This window comes from Antennarius striatus, chromosome 11, assembly GCF_040054535.1.
Source record: "Antennarius striatus isolate MH-2024 chromosome 11, ASM4005453v1, whole genome shotgun sequence".
Classification (NCBI taxonomy): Eukaryota; Metazoa; Chordata; class Actinopteri; order Lophiiformes; family Antennariidae; genus Antennarius; species Antennarius striatus.
Window position 1 is genome coordinate 16084745 of NC_090786.1, and position 20282 is coordinate 16105026.

General features: G+C 40.5%; 2 protein-coding genes across 3 annotated transcripts in view; both read right to left on the reverse strand.

The window, feature by feature from the left end:
• Nucleotides 1-106: 106 nt before the first annotated feature.
• Nucleotides 107-9907, reverse strand: oit3 (oncoprotein induced transcript 3). The gene is made up of 9 exons (XM_068328264.1): nt 9791-9907; nt 6742-7116; nt 6547-6657; nt 5487-5609; nt 5275-5397; nt 3704-3864; nt 3173-3585; nt 922-1021; nt 107-804 (listed from the first exon to the last, which is right to left on the reverse strand). The coding sequence occupies exons 1-9, from the start codon at nt 9846-9848 to the stop codon at nt 631-633; spliced, it is 1638 nt and encodes a 545-aa protein (XP_068184365.1). The 5' UTR covers nt 9849-9907; the 3' UTR covers nt 107-630.
• Nucleotides 9908-18012: 8105 nt separating this feature from the next.
• The window catches only part of mcu (mitochondrial calcium uniporter), a 58033-nt gene continuing 55763 nt past the window's right edge, over nt 18013-20282 (reverse strand). For both annotated transcript variants that reach the window (XM_068326832.1, XM_068326831.1), the window contains exons 6-9: nt 20118-20278; nt 19611-19814; nt 19106-19222; nt 18013-19018 (exon numbers count right to left, since the gene is read on the reverse strand). In XM_068326832.1, coding sequence (XP_068182933.1) covers nt 18938-19018; nt 19106-19222; nt 19611-19814; nt 20118-20278 — 563 coding nt within the window. In that variant the 3' untranslated portion in view covers nt 18013-18937. The remainder of the gene's footprint in view (nt 19019-19105; nt 19223-19610; nt 19815-20117; nt 20279-20282) is intronic.

Below are 20282 nucleotides of genomic sequence, written 5' to 3' on the forward strand. Positions count from 1 at the left end.
TTATACTCACATGCTTCTCCCGGACCTATTGGAGATCCTCCGAATCCGTGGCATAAATAACTTTTAGTGCCAAATACAAACATATTGTAAGTAGAAAGACACAGGATAATCAATATTCTTTATTGTGTGCGGCTGTTTATTAAAACCTTCCATCATGTAATTGATGCCTATTACATCTACTACATTAATATGAAGTTATTTATAACAAATGCACGACAAATTGCAGTTTGACTGGCATCATTACACACAGACAGAAAGAAGGCGTTTACCATTCCGGTCACCCCAATATTTAATCATCTGAGCCATCGACTGCAGAATAATGATTCTGTGGATGTTGCATGTGGTTTTTTTTTTTTTTTTTTTACAGTCATCAATTAATGTGAAATATGAAGCAGATTGACTTTTTCTATGATGAAACCTGACAAATGTTGAGTCATTTTAATGTCAGTGCCGTGGGGGGCATCTCAGACACTGGATTTCACGTGTGAATAGAGACACTTGTATATATTGTATATCTGCGTGTATATGTGTACAGCACATGCTAATCTTCTCAGTGTTTACTAATCAAGTAAAGTGAATAGAAAATGTAATTGTCTTCTTCTGATTTACTGGATGTTTGGGTTGGTGGCATCACAGGTCAGGCAGGATGAAGATGGGGCCCCCAGTCAGTGTGTGCTGCCCCTGAGGCTCAGCGGCCCGAGGCTCGCCGGCCCCAACCTGTCGACGCACACGTCCTCGACATTGCTGAGCGCAACGGGAGTCTCCTGTGCCGCAAACCAACACCTGGCAATGGAGGAACACTTGCTGTGGGAACAGAGAACAGTTTAATTGGAGCAGTGCTGGGGAAAATTATAACTATATAAGACTGCATCTAATTCTATCAGTGCACACACACACACACACACACACACACCCACTCACTCGGTTGTCCTTGCCGATGAACTTGAAGACGGGCACCTGGTAATGCTTGGAGAGCTGGTCCCTTGATGAGAACTGTGTCACGGTTTCATCGGAGATGCAGCTGAAGAGAAAGACAAAGAAGGGAATGACCGTGTGTGTGTGTGACTGACGTGTTAACACCGTACATTTATCAAGCCGTCTCATCAGGGTTAGCAGCCATAAGGGCTTGGAACACTGCTGCAGTTTTTAAAGAAAATCAAAAGATATTATCTCCCTATTTTCTGTGTCCGTAGAACACCCAGATAATGTCCCGTCTAAAACCTGACCAGGAGCTCATGTAGACTTTGTGTCTACCACAGGGAATTGTAGGTACTTGTTCACAGCTGTTTTTGTTTCTCTGCAGGTTATTGATAAGATCAGATACTTCTATTGTTGCTATTTTACATGACACTAAAAAAAAATACATTTTAGCTCATTACTGATTATTCATTCTCTATGCTAATACAGTATTTATGGCACCAAAATAACACATCACATTTCTACATGTTCTCACTTGAGTAGGTGGCAGTGATCTGATGTTTATTATGAAGAATATTAGGACTACAGCACAAAGTATGCTTACACGTAGAACACACAGCATTGAATAAAAAAGACTAAGTGAGGAAGACACATTAAAGGGCCACCCAAATTACAATAAAAGTGGCTTTTGTGTCATGGCAGCAATTCTTATACAGAACAAGGCAATTTGTTTTTATTTGTCGAAGTTATTTGGAATATCTATCATTGTGATTTCTAACAATGTCTCAATACACTGGAAACAGTGTGTAGAATTAATTACATTACATTACATTTATTTATTTATCCATCTATAATGCCTGAGGCTGCTGGTGAGGGCCAGGATTTATAAAATGGTAGGCTCTCCACCACGTGAGCTATCAGACCACCCCATACATTATATTTTATGACCACATATGTCTTTTTTTGTTTAATTATTACTTTATTATTACTTTCACAGACTATATCTGAAACCCAAAGACCTTACTCAACCGGTTGGACTCTAAGCCACGAGAGTGAGAAATACTGACGGTTTGTGTCGCAAAAAATAATTCACATCTCAAAAACAAACAATAATAGGATTTTCAACTGCGTTGTGTGTTTCCTGAACAAAAAAAACCATCTAACTTTTTAGCATTTATAAAACTAAAAACAGAGGCTCTAGTCTGTATGTCTGCTGCTCCATTTACATTCAATGTGCTCAGTTTTAAACCACACAGGTTAACAAGGAGTTATAAAACAAACAAACAAACAAGTTCTTAAAACAAAGGTTTAAAAAAAACAGACAAACTTCAAAAAACAAGTAATTGATTTCCACAATCACGCTTTTTACTTTTGTCATTTGTTTCTTCAATCTAAAAACCTGTTTGCCTGTAAAAACTTTGTACTTTGGCCCTCAAGCCTTTTGCATCTTGCAGGAATGTTTTTGAAAAAAAAATCTTTTGCAAATCATATTTTTCTGTTATAGCGTCTTTCAGACTTCTTTCATTTTCGTTCTTTGGCAATTTTATTTGCTTTATTCTTTCTTGTGTCAGTGTTGGTTCTTTTTTCTTTGCAGTAAAATAAAGTGGTGATAAGTGAAGGCTGAGTCAGAATACAAATTAAACAACAAGCAGCAGAAGTGTGTTTTCCCAGAATCACATCTATTGAGCCAATCACAGAACACACTAGATTTCACTGCGTCTTCAGCAGAGTTGTTAGTAAAGAAACTTCAGAGACACGCAGTAACGTCTTTGGATTTCAGATATAGTCTGTTAAAATTATAATAACAAAACAGAAACATTTTTTAAAAAGACATGTGGTCACAAAATGTAATGTATGGGGTGCTCTGATAGCTCACCTGGTGGTGCTTCTATTAATTTAATTAAAAAGAAAGAGAGAGAGAGAGAGAGAGAGAGAGAGAGAGAGAGAGAGAGAGAGAGAGAGAGAGAGAGAGAGAGAGAGAGGGAGAGAGAGAGAGAGAGAGAGAGAGAGAGAGAGAGACAGACAGACAGACAGACAGACAGACAGACAGACAGACAGACAGACAGACAGACAGACAGACAGACAGACAGACAGACAGACAGACAGACAGACAGTTGGAAGATGTGTTGGAAGGGCAAGGGGGAGATAGGTGGGTTGAAATAGTAGAAGATGTAATACTATGCATGATGATGATGATGATGATGATGATGATGATGATGATGATGATGATGATGATGATGATGATGATATTTACCCGTCCTTGATGAGGTAATACTTGAGGGCCTGGTCAGCTTTGGGACCTGGTGTAGCGAAGCAGCTCTCCACCAGCGCAGCGAGCCCCTCCACCCTCTCTTTTGGCTCCACCCCAAAGTAGAGGGAGTCATGCAGGCGGAGCTGGGGTGGCGTACGGTAGGGCTCTGAGAACTTTGCGCTCTTAAAGAGTTCAAGAACGAAGGGGAAGACCCCCTCGCTGTGGCCCGCCAGCTCCAGGGCGGAGCTGCGCTGACTAGCTTGGTATTCATCCGACACCTGGTATTCCCTGGGGAACTCACAGGTGACTGGGACCACTAACCTACTGGTGCGGACGATCAAGTCACCACTGCTACCTGGGCTGCTCTTGGGAAGGCCTGTCACCAGGTTAGTGCCCACAATCTTGCCGTCTGTCACCTGAGGGTCAATATTTTATTTTTAGCCATCCTCTCGTTTCGTTTCATGCACAGGACTTTGATATGATTGATAAGATTTCCATAGGGATTAAACCCTGAGCACGCTCAGAGACCCTGACCTTCACCACTGTGCCGCAGGTCTTCAGGCTGAAGCGGAGGTTGATGTGTGTGCCATTTGAGACACCTCGACAAGAGGAGTTGGACAGGGAGAGCTCCAGTCCTCCGACAAGGTCCTTTGGAACCGAAACAATAATGGAACTGGGATCACATTGGACCGGCACTGCAGGAAAGTGAGCCATAGATATGACATGTTGTTTTGGTCCTATGGGATGGCTTGAATAATTAAACAGTTCATGGATACAACAGTGAAAGACAGCAGAAAATCATTGCACACTGTCACTGGATGAAAATGTAATGCTTCTATCTCAGTGGGTTTTTTAAAAGCATTTCCTAATTTAATAATTTCAATTATTAACATCGGATAGGCTCCAGTGAAAACCCATGGCCTGGGCCCAGATAAGTGGCTGAAAATGAGACATCTAGGGATTGTCTCCTCTTGAAGAAAATGAACGAATGACTTAATACCATTTATAAGATTCAGCTCCTTAGACCAGATGGCTCACAGCCCTTTCCCTATTCGTCTGTACATTTGTTTGTTGGTTAGTTTGATGATGCAAAAACTACTAAATGTTTGTTGTATCTGGATAAAGTCATTAATCCAATTGTGTTGTGTGTGGGTTTTTTTTTAAATTTCTCACTGCAATATTTTTGGTGTGTTACAGGAGGGGGGTTTGGACAGTTTTGACAATTTTTTTAATTTATTTGGGAAAAATCCTCAAAATTTAGTGAAAAAGGTATAATTATTTATATATGTGTTTATACTTGTCACATGGTAATTTAAAAAAATGATAAAACAAAGTATTTCAAAATATAATATTGGATTTCTTGGAATTGTAAAGCGTATTTTTCATTGTGTTTTCTGAAATTTCGTAAGCAAAATTCTTTATCAGTTTTTGCAAAAACAATTACAATTAAAATATAGAGACTGCAACATCCCACAACACCCCTGAATTCAAAATTTTACCCTGACCTACACATTTTTGTGCCTGTGGATTCCTGAAAATGTTGCTTTTTGTTTTGTGATTATATCTCTGCAGGTTTCAGAGATTTGTACCTAAAAAGGTATAAAAGTGAAAATTTGACCTTGACCTAGTCTTTCAAGGTCAAGGTTGTAATCTAATTTTAAACCCCTTGCCTCCCTGAATATAACGCCTTTTGTTTCGTCTTTCTATCTTATCCGGGTTCCTGAGATTATGTGCAAAAAAAGCGTACAAAGGTTGAAATTTGACCTTGACCTACTTTTTTCAAGGTCAAGGTGATCATCTCATTTTCATCCCCTTTGTGTATATATATATATATATATATATATATATATATATATATATATATATATATATATATATATATATATATATATATATATATATAGTATATAGTATATATATATATATATGTGTATATATATATATATATATATATATATATATATACAGTATATGCAACAGAAATGTAATGTTTGGAGGAATGCATTTTGGTCTCTCAGATACTGTTTAGCACATCTTCTCAGAGGAATGCTTGTATGCGTCTCTACATCATTCAGGTTTGTTATCTGAATATGCAGCTCCCTCACCCTGACACGTCCGTTTGTCCTCTCCCAGCTCCAGGCCTCTCGGACAGTCGCACTGATAGGAGTCCAGCATTGAGGAACAGCCATGGCTGCACCCTCCATTGTTAACATGACACCCTTCTATCTCTGCATCAGGCAACGCAGACAAAAGGTTGTGGTTATCTCTGCATCGCATGGACTAGTGTGGCATGTTTTTTTATCAAATCTGGACGTACCTCTGCAGTGGAGTCCGTCCTCGTCCAGCACACGGCCTGGCTGGCACTCGCAGCGCCTGGAGCCCTTGGTGTTCACACAAACCTCTCCACAGCCACCATTGCTCTTTTCACATTCATTTACATCTGAGCACAGGACAAACACCACACCTGGGTCACATATTACTCTCAGATGGGTCGTTTTTAATTGACAGAGTGGAGTTTGTCACCTCCAGACAATTCATTTAATACTCCAGAGAGAAGATGATAAATGTACTTCAAGGGGACTTTGAAACTCCTGAGAGGACTGCTAAAGAAATAATGAAGTGTAAAATAACAAGACGGATGAAAGCAAGTGTGCAAGTGGATGGGTAAAGAGAGGGAGTGGAGATGGAGGAGCGAAGAAATCTTTTCTGAGACAAGCAAAGCCAGATTTGGTTGATGGCTGAATAATTAGATGACAGCAGTTCTCGCGCCGCTGGAGTTCCCGCTGTTCCCACCAGTTATTTAAAGAAGAGTCCAGAACCACAGATGCATCGTCGCTTTGAAGAATGGTTTTCCTTCTTTCATGGAGGGTCTATATTCATGATTTCTGTTTTATGAGGCACTGTACATTAGTATTGATAATATGCAAATATGACCATTAAAAGCATTCTGTGCACCATACTTCTGATGGCAGGACTGGACAGCGGTCACAGAGCTGCAGCCTGATTTAAATATATTGTGCAGTTAAAAGTGTTTTAAAAACGTTAGTAGACGAAGAGAGAGCTGATCAAACTGTTCATACAATATTAAAAAAGCTAGAATAATTAACTGATAGTAATTAAGGTAAAACATTTAAAAAAGGCTGAGTGTTTAACTGGTTTAAATGTATAGGTAAAAATATTATAAATAAACAATGGATAAAAAGTTTATATTGAATTTAATTTTTTGGTATTGCTTGTATAAATGTAACGGAGAAACGGTTGGAGCAAATATATTACACATCCAGTCTAATTCATTTGTCTTGTCGTCCACAAGCCGTTTCCAGTCTTTTCCCACACTATTGTTACTCGTTGTCTGTTCTTCTCTATTCTGATCTCACCCAGACACGTTTGTGCGTCGGGTCCCAGGACAGTTCCAGGAGCACAGCCACAGTCAGAGACGAGACACCTGGGACCAACGCAGTCCACCTCATCACAGATGTCGTAGAAGTCTGCATGACACACAGATGCAAACCTTTACACAACAACAGACAAGAAGTCGTAAGGTATCAACTAATTCAAATCTTCTCACTCACGGCCGCAGTAAGCGTGGAAGCAGACCGAGGGTCTGGGTAGACGATAGACGAAGTATCCTCCGCTGCAGGCCTTCACGTCGACACTCGCGTTCCACTGGCAGCAGTTGTTGTTGAAACTGGCGCAAACAGAGAGGGTGACGATGCCTTGGTGGGAGTGGGGGTGGTTGCCGTTGAGCCAGATGGGGGCATGGGTGCCACAGTGATTCTCAGGGATGCAGAAGGTGGGCATGGCGTCCCCGGCCATGCCCGTAAATCTGTACCATTCTCCTGACACCTGGCTATCGCAGAGAGGCACGCCAGACGACTGGTTGACATGGTAGTCGGTGTTTCTCCACGGTTCATTCAGGCTGATGTAGGCAGAGCAGGGGTCCAGAGCTGTCAGAGACGATTGTCAGGATTGAGGGTGGGGGGAGGGCAAGGAGCAACAAGAAAAAATTTACATTTGGTGTAAAAATATCAGTAAAATAAGATGAGCCAGAGGACTGTAGGTACACTGTTTTAGCACTAAATCCTGTACTTGTGTACCCTGCGACATTTCAAATCTATGCAGTGTTTGGGCATTTTTCAGCTTAAGGTCTTACATGTGACCGTTTATAAGAAGTGGTACCATGATATGGGTTAAAGTATTCTTGTTAATGCTGCAGATGCATCAATAGTAACATATACAGGATATGAGTACAACTGTAAAGTTGTGAAATTGTTTAACTAACAGTGAATATTACTTTAGTTTCTATAGTGATTCTGAAGAATTCCTTGTGGACAAACGTTTCAAGTTCTGCAAACTGCCACAACTTTCTTCATATCCTGAACTTCGTCACGATTCAAAACTTGGTGGATCTTTATCCTTACTGAATCACAGGTCAGTGGAGACGAACAGGTCACAGGTTTAAATGATAATAAAATGTCCTTTTCTGTATTTAATCACATGCAACATTGACTCCAGTCTCTTAATAATTCCACTGACTTCACACACTCACAGTTGTGTGAAGTCAAGCTACTGTTTTCATGTAAGAGACTATTGTAGAAAAACAGACCCATGAAAAAAATAAATCTCACAAAATATACGGCACATTGGGGACTGTAGGATTGTTGTTAGAGGAAACACCATTCAGGTCAAAAGTCCATGAACCAGCGATGTTTCCTTCTCTTGTCCTCATGTACTGTACATCTACGTTGACTACTCTGGCAAACCATTGAGAAATCAGTCTACAGTATTCTGCTTTCACAAAGCATTTGGGAGGAAGCCTTCATCCAGCCTCTGCGGTCAGTTGTGACTCTTTTCACTCCTGCCAACTTGTGGACTCAAGAGAACAAGTGAATTAGAAGCGTAAACAAAGTCCACTAAAACAATCAATAGTATTTTCTTCTCTTTGTGTTCTCTCAACAGTGTAATTAAGAGGTGTGTGTGTGTGAAACGACAGGAAAAAGAGAAAACATGAAGGATAATGGGGAAGGGCAAGAATGAGTTTTAATCACTGAGAATTAACGGTGATGAAGAAACAGCAGGAGGCCGATCAGCCTGGCAGTGAAGCTTCATCGGTGACAGACGGAGCCAGGGATGGTGACAGCTGACAACCAGCGCATGATAATTCACTGCACCGAACTCCATTTAGACCCATCGCTCTGTGTGAAGTGTCCAAGTCTGCTTTCCTGTCCATCCATCCAGCTTCTTGGGGATGAAACTATAGTAATCGTCTCGTCTGCAGCCCCTGATCTGCCTTGCCTTGGTCTACTGGAACCAATCTTCACGGGAAAAGCAGGGTACATCCCAGATGAGACGCCAGCTCATCACGAGAATGCTTTCCTATACGTCAAACAAATATCTTTCTATGTTCCAGTCTAGACAGCTGGTCACGTTTCCCCTGAAGATTTTTGAGGCACAATGAAAAATATCTGTGGTGAATGTAACTAAGATCATTACTATGAATGATGTCACTTTGCACATTTTTCCACTAATGGACGGTCCATCTTGTCAGTACCTGCTGCTCCGGTAAAAGCAGAGGCATCAGTCAATGGCCTGTGCTCACTGACATCATAAACAGCCGGTTCTGGAAATGTATGAGAAACCAGGCATGCTCCAGTCCGAGCAGCACCGAGCAGCAGGGAACCCAGCTGACTCATGCAGATGTTTCGTAATGGTGCATTAAATCTTCTAAATGGGGCCTGACTTGCTTTAAATTGTATATTAGGGGCACGTGGAGCCAATCTGACCTGGATCAGACTCCAGTATGTCGATTCAGAGTGAACAGGGCTACCAGCGTGAAAATTTTTATAACATATTTACAGCAGTCTTCAAATAAACACCCAAAGGCCACAATGAAATGGTTCGACTAAATCTGTGCACCCCCTCCGCAAAGTTGACCTGCTAGATATGAGTCTGTAATAAAATGAATGCATGCTTCATTATAATTATTTCTGAGTTAATCCTGCACGCACACACGCACACACACACACACGCACACACAGACACACACATACAGACACACAGGCACATACACACACACACACACACACACACACACACACACACACACACACACACACACACACACACACACACACACACACACACACACACACACACACACACACACACACAGACCTCCTGGTGCTGTAAATACCGGAGCAACAAATGTGTTAATCTGTAACTGAAATTATTTGTAATTTTTTTTATTTTATTTTATACACTGATTTGATCCCCGAAGGAAAATTAAGAAAGTCAAAATTAAACTATTGACTAATTAATAAATTAGTCAAAATTTTCCCCATCCCTATGAAAATTTGCCAAAAGCTGTAAGTCCATGTGTTGCGGGAAATTAATGATCTTATGTAAATAAAAAATATATTTAAGATTTTTTTTTAAATAAGTCTAAAGGTGTAACAAATTACAAACTTCCATTTTTTCCCATGTGGTCTGTTGACAATAAGAAATATAATATAGTATACGCATACATGTATTTTCTATAATACATTCTAGGAAATATAGTATATATTTCCAAGAATATATTATAGGAAATACCACGGCAAACAAAGTAAATGTAACACTTACCTACACCTTCAACCAAAAGACCCTCCTGCAGCAGAAATGTGAAGACCAAAAAAATCATGTTGCGTTTTCTTAGTGTGTAAAAAATTTCAAGCTTGACTGTGTGTGTGTGTCGCTGGTCTGGTTCATCTTCAGGAAAGTCTGTCTTTAATAGACACCACTTATCTGTGTGTGACATTGTCACGTATCTGTGTCACCATGACCCCTTGACCTTCATCTCTGCAGGCCCGGCAACAGGACCATCCTCCCATTGTCTCAGACAGGCTTAATTCTCCTTCATCGTCTCATTTTCTCCCATACAACCAAACTCCATCAGACATGTTTTTTTCACATCATGTCGATTTGATACTTTCATCTGCAGTCAGTCACAGGTATTTTTAGCTTTTTGAGGTTATTAGTAGTTTATATGATGCTTTTACCATCATAGAAATTCTCAACAAAGTCTGTCCATAGCCTCAACAAATCCATACTGATTGCCCACTGTAAGAAAATCATTGATGCCCTTTAAATCTTTTCACACACACAGCACACAAACACATACAGTCCACTGCTAACATTAACTAATCTTTGATCCTTGATCCCATGTTGCCACAAAGTCCCAAACAAAGAGTGTGTTCTAGATAAGTAGAAGGGAAACATGACAGCAAGGAGGACAGGAAGATGGCAGATTATACTAAAATTAGAAGCACAGAAAGAGAGCTATGAAATGAAAAAACAACAAATGAAGGGCCTGTGCCTCAAAGCTCCAACAACTCAGTGACAAGTCACAATATCACCGTGTTCCTCTTCAACACAGCGGTGAACCCTCAGGATTTACCCCAAAGCCTCATCCAGGGCAGTTTGTGCTGGCAGAACAAATACATCTCACCTACAACATAACAGCTTGAGCAGGTTATATTCATACAACCTGCTTATATATTTCCTATTTAACATTTTCCCCAATATTTTGCAGAGATTTTGATATTTCAGATAATTTCAATTAATGTAGCATTTACCTAATCAAATACTGCAGAACCTGAATACAATTGAATGTAGAATAAATATATTTTTAAAAATTCTATCCGATAAAATGGTAACTGTTAATGAACCCCTGAACCCGTGGAATAATGCTAAGGTGTTTTTGAGCATCCAAGAACTTCTACAGTCTATGTTTCACTATTTTTCAATTAAGCAAATAAAATAAGTGTTTTTATCAGAAGTGAAGGTAAGACAGAGAACTACTACTACTACTTCTATTACTACTGCTAATTCTACTACTACCACTACTATTTCTACTACTACCACTACTACTTCTACTACTGCTGCTAATTCTACTACTACCACTACTACTTCTAATAATAATATTATTATTATTAGTACTATAATCATGAACATGAATTATAATAATAACAAATGCCCCGATAACAATGGGAATTACAACAGACATAGGCACATACGCTGTGATATATTTACACAGGATAAAATAGGCTGGCAAAAGTAATAAAAAGAGCAATAGAAAATATGAAACCATACATTTTTTAAAACAGCCAAAGGATAAAATTTAAAATACCAGCTGATTAAAAGAGAAGATCCACGCAGCAACAAAATTAAAGTAGCTATGAATAAAATGAGACATAAAACATAAAACAAAGGTGATATGAAAGTTGTTTCATAAAAATAAGATTAGATAGATGGACAGACAGACAGACAGACAGACAGACAGACAGACAGACAGACAGACAGACAGACAGACAGACAGACAGACAGACAGACAGACAGACAGATAGATAGATAGATAGATAATTTTTTAATCATGGAGGAAATTGCGCAGACATACATAATAAATAAATACTGGATAAACACCAGGAGAAAAAGAAGCACCACAGGACATACCACAAGACATACAGTACGCTACACTAACTAGAGAGGGTCCATCGCACCCTGAACCCGTGGATGCATGAGCTCCAGGACCAGTCGCTCTAGGGTCTTCATCAAATCGGTCGGTGGTCGTTGAGCTCAGTTGGGTGTCCTTTCTTGGGTACAGGGACGATCCAGGAGGTCTTCCACAGTGACGAGACCCTCCTCAGCCGCAGACTGAGGTTGAACAATTGCTTCAAGAGGTCCCCTAGTTCTGAAGCACAGGCTCGAAGTAGTCTTGGGGAGACCTGATCTGGTCCAGCAGATCTGGTAGGAAGGAGGACCGAAATCCTGATGTATTTAGAGGACATGGATGGTTTTAAAATTAATATCAAACAAACAGGCAGCCAGTGGAAATTTATTAAACCAGGAGCAATGAGGCCCTTTTCTGGGTTTTTCTTAAAAGCCTAGGTTCTCTGTATTTTTCCACCATTTGGAGTCTGTTGACCGACCATTGATACCTGTTCATAGATTATAACAGCAGTTCAAGCGTCACCGTTATAATGTTATTATAAAAGAATCATCATCTTTTTCTGGCAGCACTCTTCAGATATTAGTAACACGATAGGGTGATGTTGGTGTGTTTCACTAATCGACTCAAAGCAAAAAGGATCCTTTATAGGGCACTCAGTTAAATACTTCATAATTCAAAAATTCAACCTTGGAGTTTAATTGAAGTATATAACAAAATCTTTCCGTGGCAACATTTTAAAGATCAGACGTCCATCCATCCATTTTCTTGTAGATGACACGATTGGAATCAACTTATCCACCATGTGGGTCCTGGGTCTGCTGGAGCCTATCCCAGCTGGCTATTGGCAAGAGTCAGACTACACCCTGGGTAAGACGCCAGCTCATCGTAGGACCTAAAAAAAGACAAACAAGCACACACTCACACCTACGGAGGTGGGAGGAAGCTGGAGAAACTGGGGAGAAACCATGCTGACAAGGGGAGAACATACAAACTTCAAACAGTAAGGAACCTTCTTGCTGTGAGGCAGTAGCACTACCCACTGCTACCCGCTGCTCCAACATTCTGCCCTGTGAATTTGACGCTTCAGGAGGACTTAGTGGGAGATGTAACTACCAACATCATAGCAGTGGAATGAAATGTTAGGTCTCTGTATTATGTGGCCAAATGGGACCACATGTAAATGGAGTGTACCACCTTTTGACCCCAGGGGTACTCCAAATACGGAGTAAAATAAGACATAGTCACCAACATAAATATTGTCAAGCTATATCACCCAGTGTTACATCCTCTGTGTCAGTATCCTGTGTCAACGGAATTAAAAGATGCACTTAGGATGAAACATTTATCAATGTCAGCCATTAAATCACTGATAACTAATTAGCAAAGCCTCTGTGTTGATATATTGTCTAAAACCTGATTTAGTAGAAATTGTTCAGTCTCATTACTTCAAGCACTGTTACAGAGAATCTACTCAGTGAGTTTTTCATCCAGAAATATCTCCCTAATGAATTGTCCCGAAGAAAAACCTCAAGTATTCTGGAACAAAGCCAAAGTCCAACAAACTATTTATAACAGAGGGCAACCAAAGAGCCATTACAACCATGAATGTATTCAAATGTTTCACATCTGTTGGCACATTCCTAAGTTCATTTAAAGAGGCTGGTTTAGAACGTGATCAAACAGCCTGGTTGTGGCAGGTGGCGTCAACAGAAGAACCAGGAATCATACATTTTGAGTGTTTTTCTCCCTTTAAAGGTGTAAAATAAAAAAAATAAAAAAGATATTCCCCACCAGATGAATTGCTGATTAAAAGATTCAGGATTTAAAAGGCAGGCATCAGTGTTTACAAGACCTCTGGGGCTGAGCTCACATGTGTAAACTGAAACAGAAATAGTCGGCCCTGGCATTCCTAACCTGTTCATCAAAAGAAATCATCTACTCTTTAATTTTTAGATAATAAACATGAAGTCTCTGTTCTATCATTCTACATTTTTGTCATTATTTATACAGCGTACAGCGTGTCAAAACAATATGTATAAAACTTGTTTTAAGGGTGTAATAAAATCAGAAGTGGATGAATGGGGGTTGTTAAGTCATTTAGGAGTGTTTCTGTGTCTGAGGAATCTTGCAAACTATTGGTATTATGGAATATGGATGAATATTTTGATACGGAACTCATTCTTCGAGTTGTTACTTTTGGAAAAATGTTCAACACGATATATACAGTAAATGATCAGCAACAAAAACATCACTGAGATGAATTCTAGGCCCAGAGGATGTGGCTGTAAATGTTAATGTGGCTGATAATGTTGATAAATTGTGTGGTTAAGAAAACAGAAAGGTTATCAAAAGAATTGAAAAAAAAAACCCCAATCAGCTAACATCTGAAAGTGAAATCAGATCATGTAGCTAAAAAATCTGATGATCACTGCACAGATGGTCGGTGTTGTTGACGACAGACATCCGTTACTTTGATGGACTGTATCTAAAATGTGTGAAATACTTCAGTGTCACTTGCACCACACCCATTTAATCTAGGCTGGCTGAAATATTCATTGAATGGGGAGCAGCCAGTCATCTGTAGATTAGTGATTAAGTCGTTTCAAATATAGGGATTGTTAGAGAGACCTAATACAAAGAAGATATAGAACTTCACTGAGATAGATGAGGGCACAGAAGGAAGTGGAATTGATTTAACACCAGTTAAATTTGATGCCACAGCTTTTCTGGAAGGGTATATGCAAATCTGCATGTCGCTAATCTTGACATGGATTATCCACATCAACATGGGGTCCAAGTCCAATAAAATAAGCACCATGCTTCAGTTAATAAGGACCATGTCAATGGAGAGCAGGACCTGGGGGCAGTTGTTTAATAGCCGTGAAATGTGTGTGGGGCTGGAAAAACGTGGAGCATCCGAATGATAGAGGATTCAGTTTGGACATCCCCAAGCAGAATTTCTTCTCTAGCGCCACCGTGAGGTTGATCTTTCTGGCTTTTAGAGTGATGCTGCAACAACTATTGAATTAAGTGCCATTAAATTTGGTCAAGTCCTTCATTCTATTCTTAGGGTGAATTGGGATATAATTACATCCTGCTCAAAGCAGTGATGTATTGTAATTGTCAGTGTTCGTGTGTTTGTCCATTCATTTGTCCACTTGTATGTCCACCAAATATCTTTGCAACCATTGCAGATAGAAAGACGAAACAAAAGGCACATTACAAAGGGGATGAAAATGAGATGATGACCTTGGCACTTGAGAAAACTAGGTCAAGGTCAAATTTAAACTTTTGTACAATCAAGAACCGGATAAGATAGAACGACGAGGGAGAAGGCCAGCGTAAGACCATAGATCAAAGCTAGTGCTTTGATCTACCTATGCACTAGCTTTGATTTATGGTCAAAGCTAGTGCATAGCTTTGACCTACCCTGAAAGGTCAAAGCTATGCATGTAAATTTGGTAAACCATCTACCTGCCATGTTATCAAGTCTTACTATCTACAAAACAAAAGATTTTCCCATCAACCTTGGCTATACTCAATGTTAAATGCAATTTGGCAAATGATAAAATGCTAAACTGAGGTGGCGAATATGGTACTGAAAGATATACAGTATATACTGAAAGTCAGCATGCTGTGTGAATATGCCTCAAAACAGAGTTGTAAACATGACTGGAAAAAGTATTTTCTCTATATTTAAATTATCAAAATCAAAATTAAAACTATATTTAATATTTTACAAGATTAAAAATAAAAAGAAATTAAATAAAAAATAAAAATAAAATGCTCTTGAAAACTTTGAACATTTCTACCAACTTTTGTTACTGAGTGCTGCAAGCATTTGGAAACTTGTCCACCTATCTCATGGGATGTCCTGTACAGGAAGAGCTGGGGGCCAAGGAGAACCAGAGGAGATGGTGCTGACCTTGAAAAACTGTTTCTGGTCATTTTTCTGTCCATGCATCACAAAGTCTTGTATTCAAGACAGAGTGAAAATAAACTTCAACTGGACCACTGGCTCCAAAAAACTGGATAAGGATTTTATTGATAATTGAATTACATATCTCTTTTATACATATTTCATAAATGGTACAGGATTTTACATTTTATTTTTGCCAACATTACAGCATCATATGTCAACAGAAGAAAAAAAGACAATAGAAACTCAACAAAACAGGAAGTCAGAATGGAGAACAAGATTTCAACCCTAGATTCTGCTTCTCTCTGTAGGCATTAAAGTGTTTTAAATGCGCACAAAAAAAAAGTATTGAAAACAGAACACACTTTCAAAACAAAAGAACAATGGGATTTTTGAGGGGAAATGAAGATGACAGGTGTAAGGGACAAGCAGAATTGTTCCCCAATATGTTAACAGAGTGATACGTTTCCTTTGGATTCAAATCCAGAACTTTAGGAGGTCTCCTCTTTAATATGTGCACTGAAGATGGAGGCTGTTCTCCATTTACTGGGGAGTACAGATGCACGCTGAGGTAGGGGAGCATGACAGTAAGTAAAGTGATGTGGGAGTGGGTTTTGATGGGGTCTGAGCAGTTGGTTGGCTGATGTCTAAATTAGATTTGGCAGGGCAGATTCTAAAGATGCAGCCCTGTCCACTGCTCCTGTATAACTAGAGTCTCTACAAACAACGTTCTGTCATTTTATTTTTAAGATTCTGTTTGAATAAATCAACTTTTTTTTATTTTTATATAATTTCTCATGTAAACATACATTCATGCAACACCCTCTTTATAGTAAAGTTTCCCTATATTTGATATATTATTTTGTCTTTAGAAAACAAATGTGAAAAGTAACAAAGGCCATAAACGGTGGATGGCATGAGAAAAAGGAGGGGGCGATGGAGAGGAGTGTAAAAGCAGCAGAGGGGAGGACAGTACATCTCCAAGGAAACACAGCTGTCACTTTTCGTGAGTGTGTGTGTGGTTGTGTGTGTGTGTGTGTATGTATGTGTGAGATGAAAATGAGTTTAGGGCCGATGACTGCTATAAAGTGGATGTGGGTGGAATTGATTTTTTACCACTCTTGACAAGGGGCAAAGACTGATGAATATGATGATCTAAACGTCGCCCCCAGCACAACTGCATTCAAAGACTTGTAGCGAGTTTGATTTCCACTTTTAACAATTCAAATTGAAGTCACATTTACATAAATGTGGCTTTCAAAGTGAGAGATCAATCTTCATAATGATTTCATCATTGCTGTTCTCCAAATCCCTACATGAGAAATCATTTCCCTTGGATGTAAAACACACACACACACACACACACACACACACACTGCTGCACGTGGACCAAATCCTGCATTGAGACCTGCTGACACAGCTGTGATTTGACCTACAATCATGCATTTTAATAGAAAAATGGACAGTCAAACACAGGGACATCTCAGCCATCTGGCCATGGGAGCAGGAGACGATCTCAAACTGGAGTCATTGTGCAGGGACGTCGTGTCATTGTGCTCCCCCCTCAGCGGAGGTGATCTACAGCAGCTCTACTTGAAAATAAATGAACTTTTGGACATGAATGGAGCTGGAGAAATGGTCGCTGATCTCCACCCTGAACAGAACCAAATGAAGTTGACTATTATTTATTCAGTGACCATCCCAAAAACAATAGAATCATATGGCTTCTAAAACCTTTGGTGGAGGGATGAGACTTCAGGTAGATGTAGTAAAGAAAGGTTTCCAGTTAGGTACAACATTGCAATAATGCTCCTACACATTCACAAGTTTCTACTGAGGGCATACCACAGCATGCAGTCTACCCTGCCTCGCCATTACGGATGCAGGGGGAGGGGGCATTACAGCAAACAGTGGGAGGAGAAAACTCTGGCTTTACGTCACGACTCCAAGTCATTTTTCGGATTCGGTGAGAATGAGAGAGAATTGTAAAAACAAAATCAGATGTTGAAATTCACGTCAGGCGGTGGAAAACCGGTAAGTTGACATCTCCAGCAATACCTTCATGGTCATCAGATATATCAGAACACGCCTCGCCACAAACAGCTGAACCCCTTAATTATGATAAGGATTTCTGCAACAACCTCTGCATTCTGAAAATGATTACCGAGGTCAAGCGTGGCACATTATCCTCATCAATACTCTGCACAAAGCTAATCAATTCCACATGAAGCCTTTTTCAACCTGATCTGGTTTCAACGTTGTTCCCCTTGTGTGGTGTCTTTTGTCCAAGGTAGTAAACACATACAGTACAAAGCTTTTTGTGTGCGTATGTGTGTGTGTGCATGTCGCAAAGTGTGTGTTGGACTTCATTTCAGGAGATGTTCAGATGAAACGATGTTTGTTAGAGTTCCTCCCCCCACTGGAAAAAAACTAGCCTCTGGTCATCTGTTTATTTGATTGTATACATACATATATTTATATTCTTTTCATAACAAATATACTATGGCTTTCAAAATAAAAAGTGCCAAAATATTTTTTTGGAATAAAAGAACACACAGTGATGTTGTTGTCGGTAGAACTCTCATACTTGCGCAGACGGACCGGGCTGCTACAGCACGTCAACAGGAAGAGGAAATGAGGCGTCGTCATGCCTATATCCTGTGAATCGAGACAAAGGTCGCGCCGGGAGGGACAGCTGTTGGTCACCCAGAGAAGGCATGGCCCAGGGAGGAGGAGGCACAGCCACCAGAAGACAAAGGTCCTCCTCTGATGGTGCAGTCAGGACTTCCTTGTAAACTTCAATGCAAGGGAGAGGCTCCCTGGAGCCTGCCCCGAACACAAGTAGGTGTGTGTTCACAGTTTGAGTGCTGGGGTAAGCAGCCATACACTGCTGAGTCTCACACACACACACACACACACACACACACACACACACACACTCAAAAGCCGAGCAACGACTGCCCCTCTCTCCCCGCGCGTGTCCTTTGCTCTGAGTGTCTAGAGTTGTGGTAATTCCTGTATCCCCCCGGAGTTCCCTGCAGGCTGCCCCTTCCAGAGACTTGAGGAATTATCCATTTGCCCAGTTTCATCCCATTGTTGTAATTGTCCTTTTCAACATCCTCAACATCCTTCTGCTGTGAGTTTTTCAGATCCTGATATTCTCACCGTCCTCCTTAGTTTTTTTTTTTTGTTTGTTTGTTTGTTTTTGCGGTTTTTAATTTGCAACTGGAGTTTTCCGAAAATAAAAGGAGAAAGAGTTTGAGAGGATAGCTAAGGGTAAAAGGGAAAGGGGAAGGGTGTTGGAGAGCAGGAGAGAAGAGGGTTTGTATGAGCTAAGAGAAGAGGAAGCTGCTCTTCCCCATCAATTTTTACTGGCAGTGAGCTGCTGAACCGGAAGCTGGAGCTGGAGCGGGTCCCGGAGACGCTTCAGATCCAACTCCACCTGGCGGGGATGGGTAAGGAGAGAGAGGCATGGTGAAGTAAAAGGAAAGACAACCGGTACAAATCAAATTATTGAACAAGACTGTACCTCAGCGATGTCATCCTTCAGCTTGTTGTACTTCTCAATGTCAAAGCGTGTCCTTTTCACCCCCTTGTGGAAGAACAGCAGGTACTGTCTATCTCTAGCGTCAGGGTAAACGTATTCCTGGAGGGTAAGTAACACTGGTGAGAATGGGCTCCGTGTCCTTGGAGTTGGTGGAGATTTATAAACTCTTGTGGCGACAGATAAATCTTTTATAATAGCTAAAGATACTACATTTTGTATGGGAGTCGATTTATTTATACATAAAAAAAGACAAAAGCAAAAGTGTGCACATTGATGACTGAGCTATTGATATGATTGATCTAATGTTAGTTGTCTACTAATGTTAGAATAGCGATTAGAAAATCTTCATTTCTGCAGCTAACAGTCCAAACACACGTGATAAAAATTTACAAAACACATTTAAGAACCTTGATTTTTCTTTTAATTAAATAATAATAAAGTTCACTTCAATCATATGAACTATTTGTAGAGGGTTGCTGAGTCTTACCTGACGTGTGAGCACAAAGTAGGCGTACATGGCCATGGCTGTGCCGTAAGTGATAAAGTATGTGACGGGCTCCATGATATCCCAGGAGTACTCCCACCAGGTGAGTCTGGCCAGGATACCAAACTGGGTGGCCATGTACGCCATGCCCCCCCACAGCACCCAGGTGGTACGCCGCTCTGCCTTCTTACTCAACTCGTCCCTCATCTGTATAAAATCAGAGCACAGCAGAATGTCATCCCATTTAAATGTGACTCCCGTTAAGATAAGGACCAATCGCATTGGGGATCTCCGGCACGATAAAGTGGAGATGGAGCAGCTGTGATAAGTGTTTGAGACTCCGGTATTCATCTTCTTGTGTGATTGCATTGTCACCAGGTAACAGCCTCTAACACGTGGTCTCAACTACAGTTCCTGTTGGCTTCAGTGCAAAGGCAGGCCAGAACATCCAAACTACGCTGAAACAAAAGTAACCCCCTCCAGGATCAGGAAGTGGAGCCTGAGCGTTACCTTCTCCAGGGGGCGTAGTTGAGAGTTGAGGTCCTCCAGTCGTCCGATCAGTTCACGCTCTTTGCCGAGCTGGTGCTCCTCCAGGCGAAGGGTGGTGTAGAGCTGCTGGACCAGGAACTTGACGTCATTCAGCCTCTCTGCCTCCTCATGGGGCAGCAACTCTGA

Bases quoted from the DNA above. Each gene is read 5' to 3' on its own strand.
- oit3 (XM_068328264.1), bottom strand. From the start codon at position 9,848: ATGATTTTTTTGGTCTTCACATTTCTGCTGCAGGAGGGTCTTTTGGTT. The intron at 7,117-9,790 runs GTAAGTGTTACA...CGTCTCTGACAG, and splicing joins TCTTTTGGTTGAAGGTGTAG to CTCTGGACCCCTGCTCTGCC. The intron at 3,865-5,274 runs GTGAGGGAGCTG...ACTTTCCTGCAG, and splicing joins GGACAAACGGACGTGTCAGG to TGCCGGTCCAATGTGATCCC.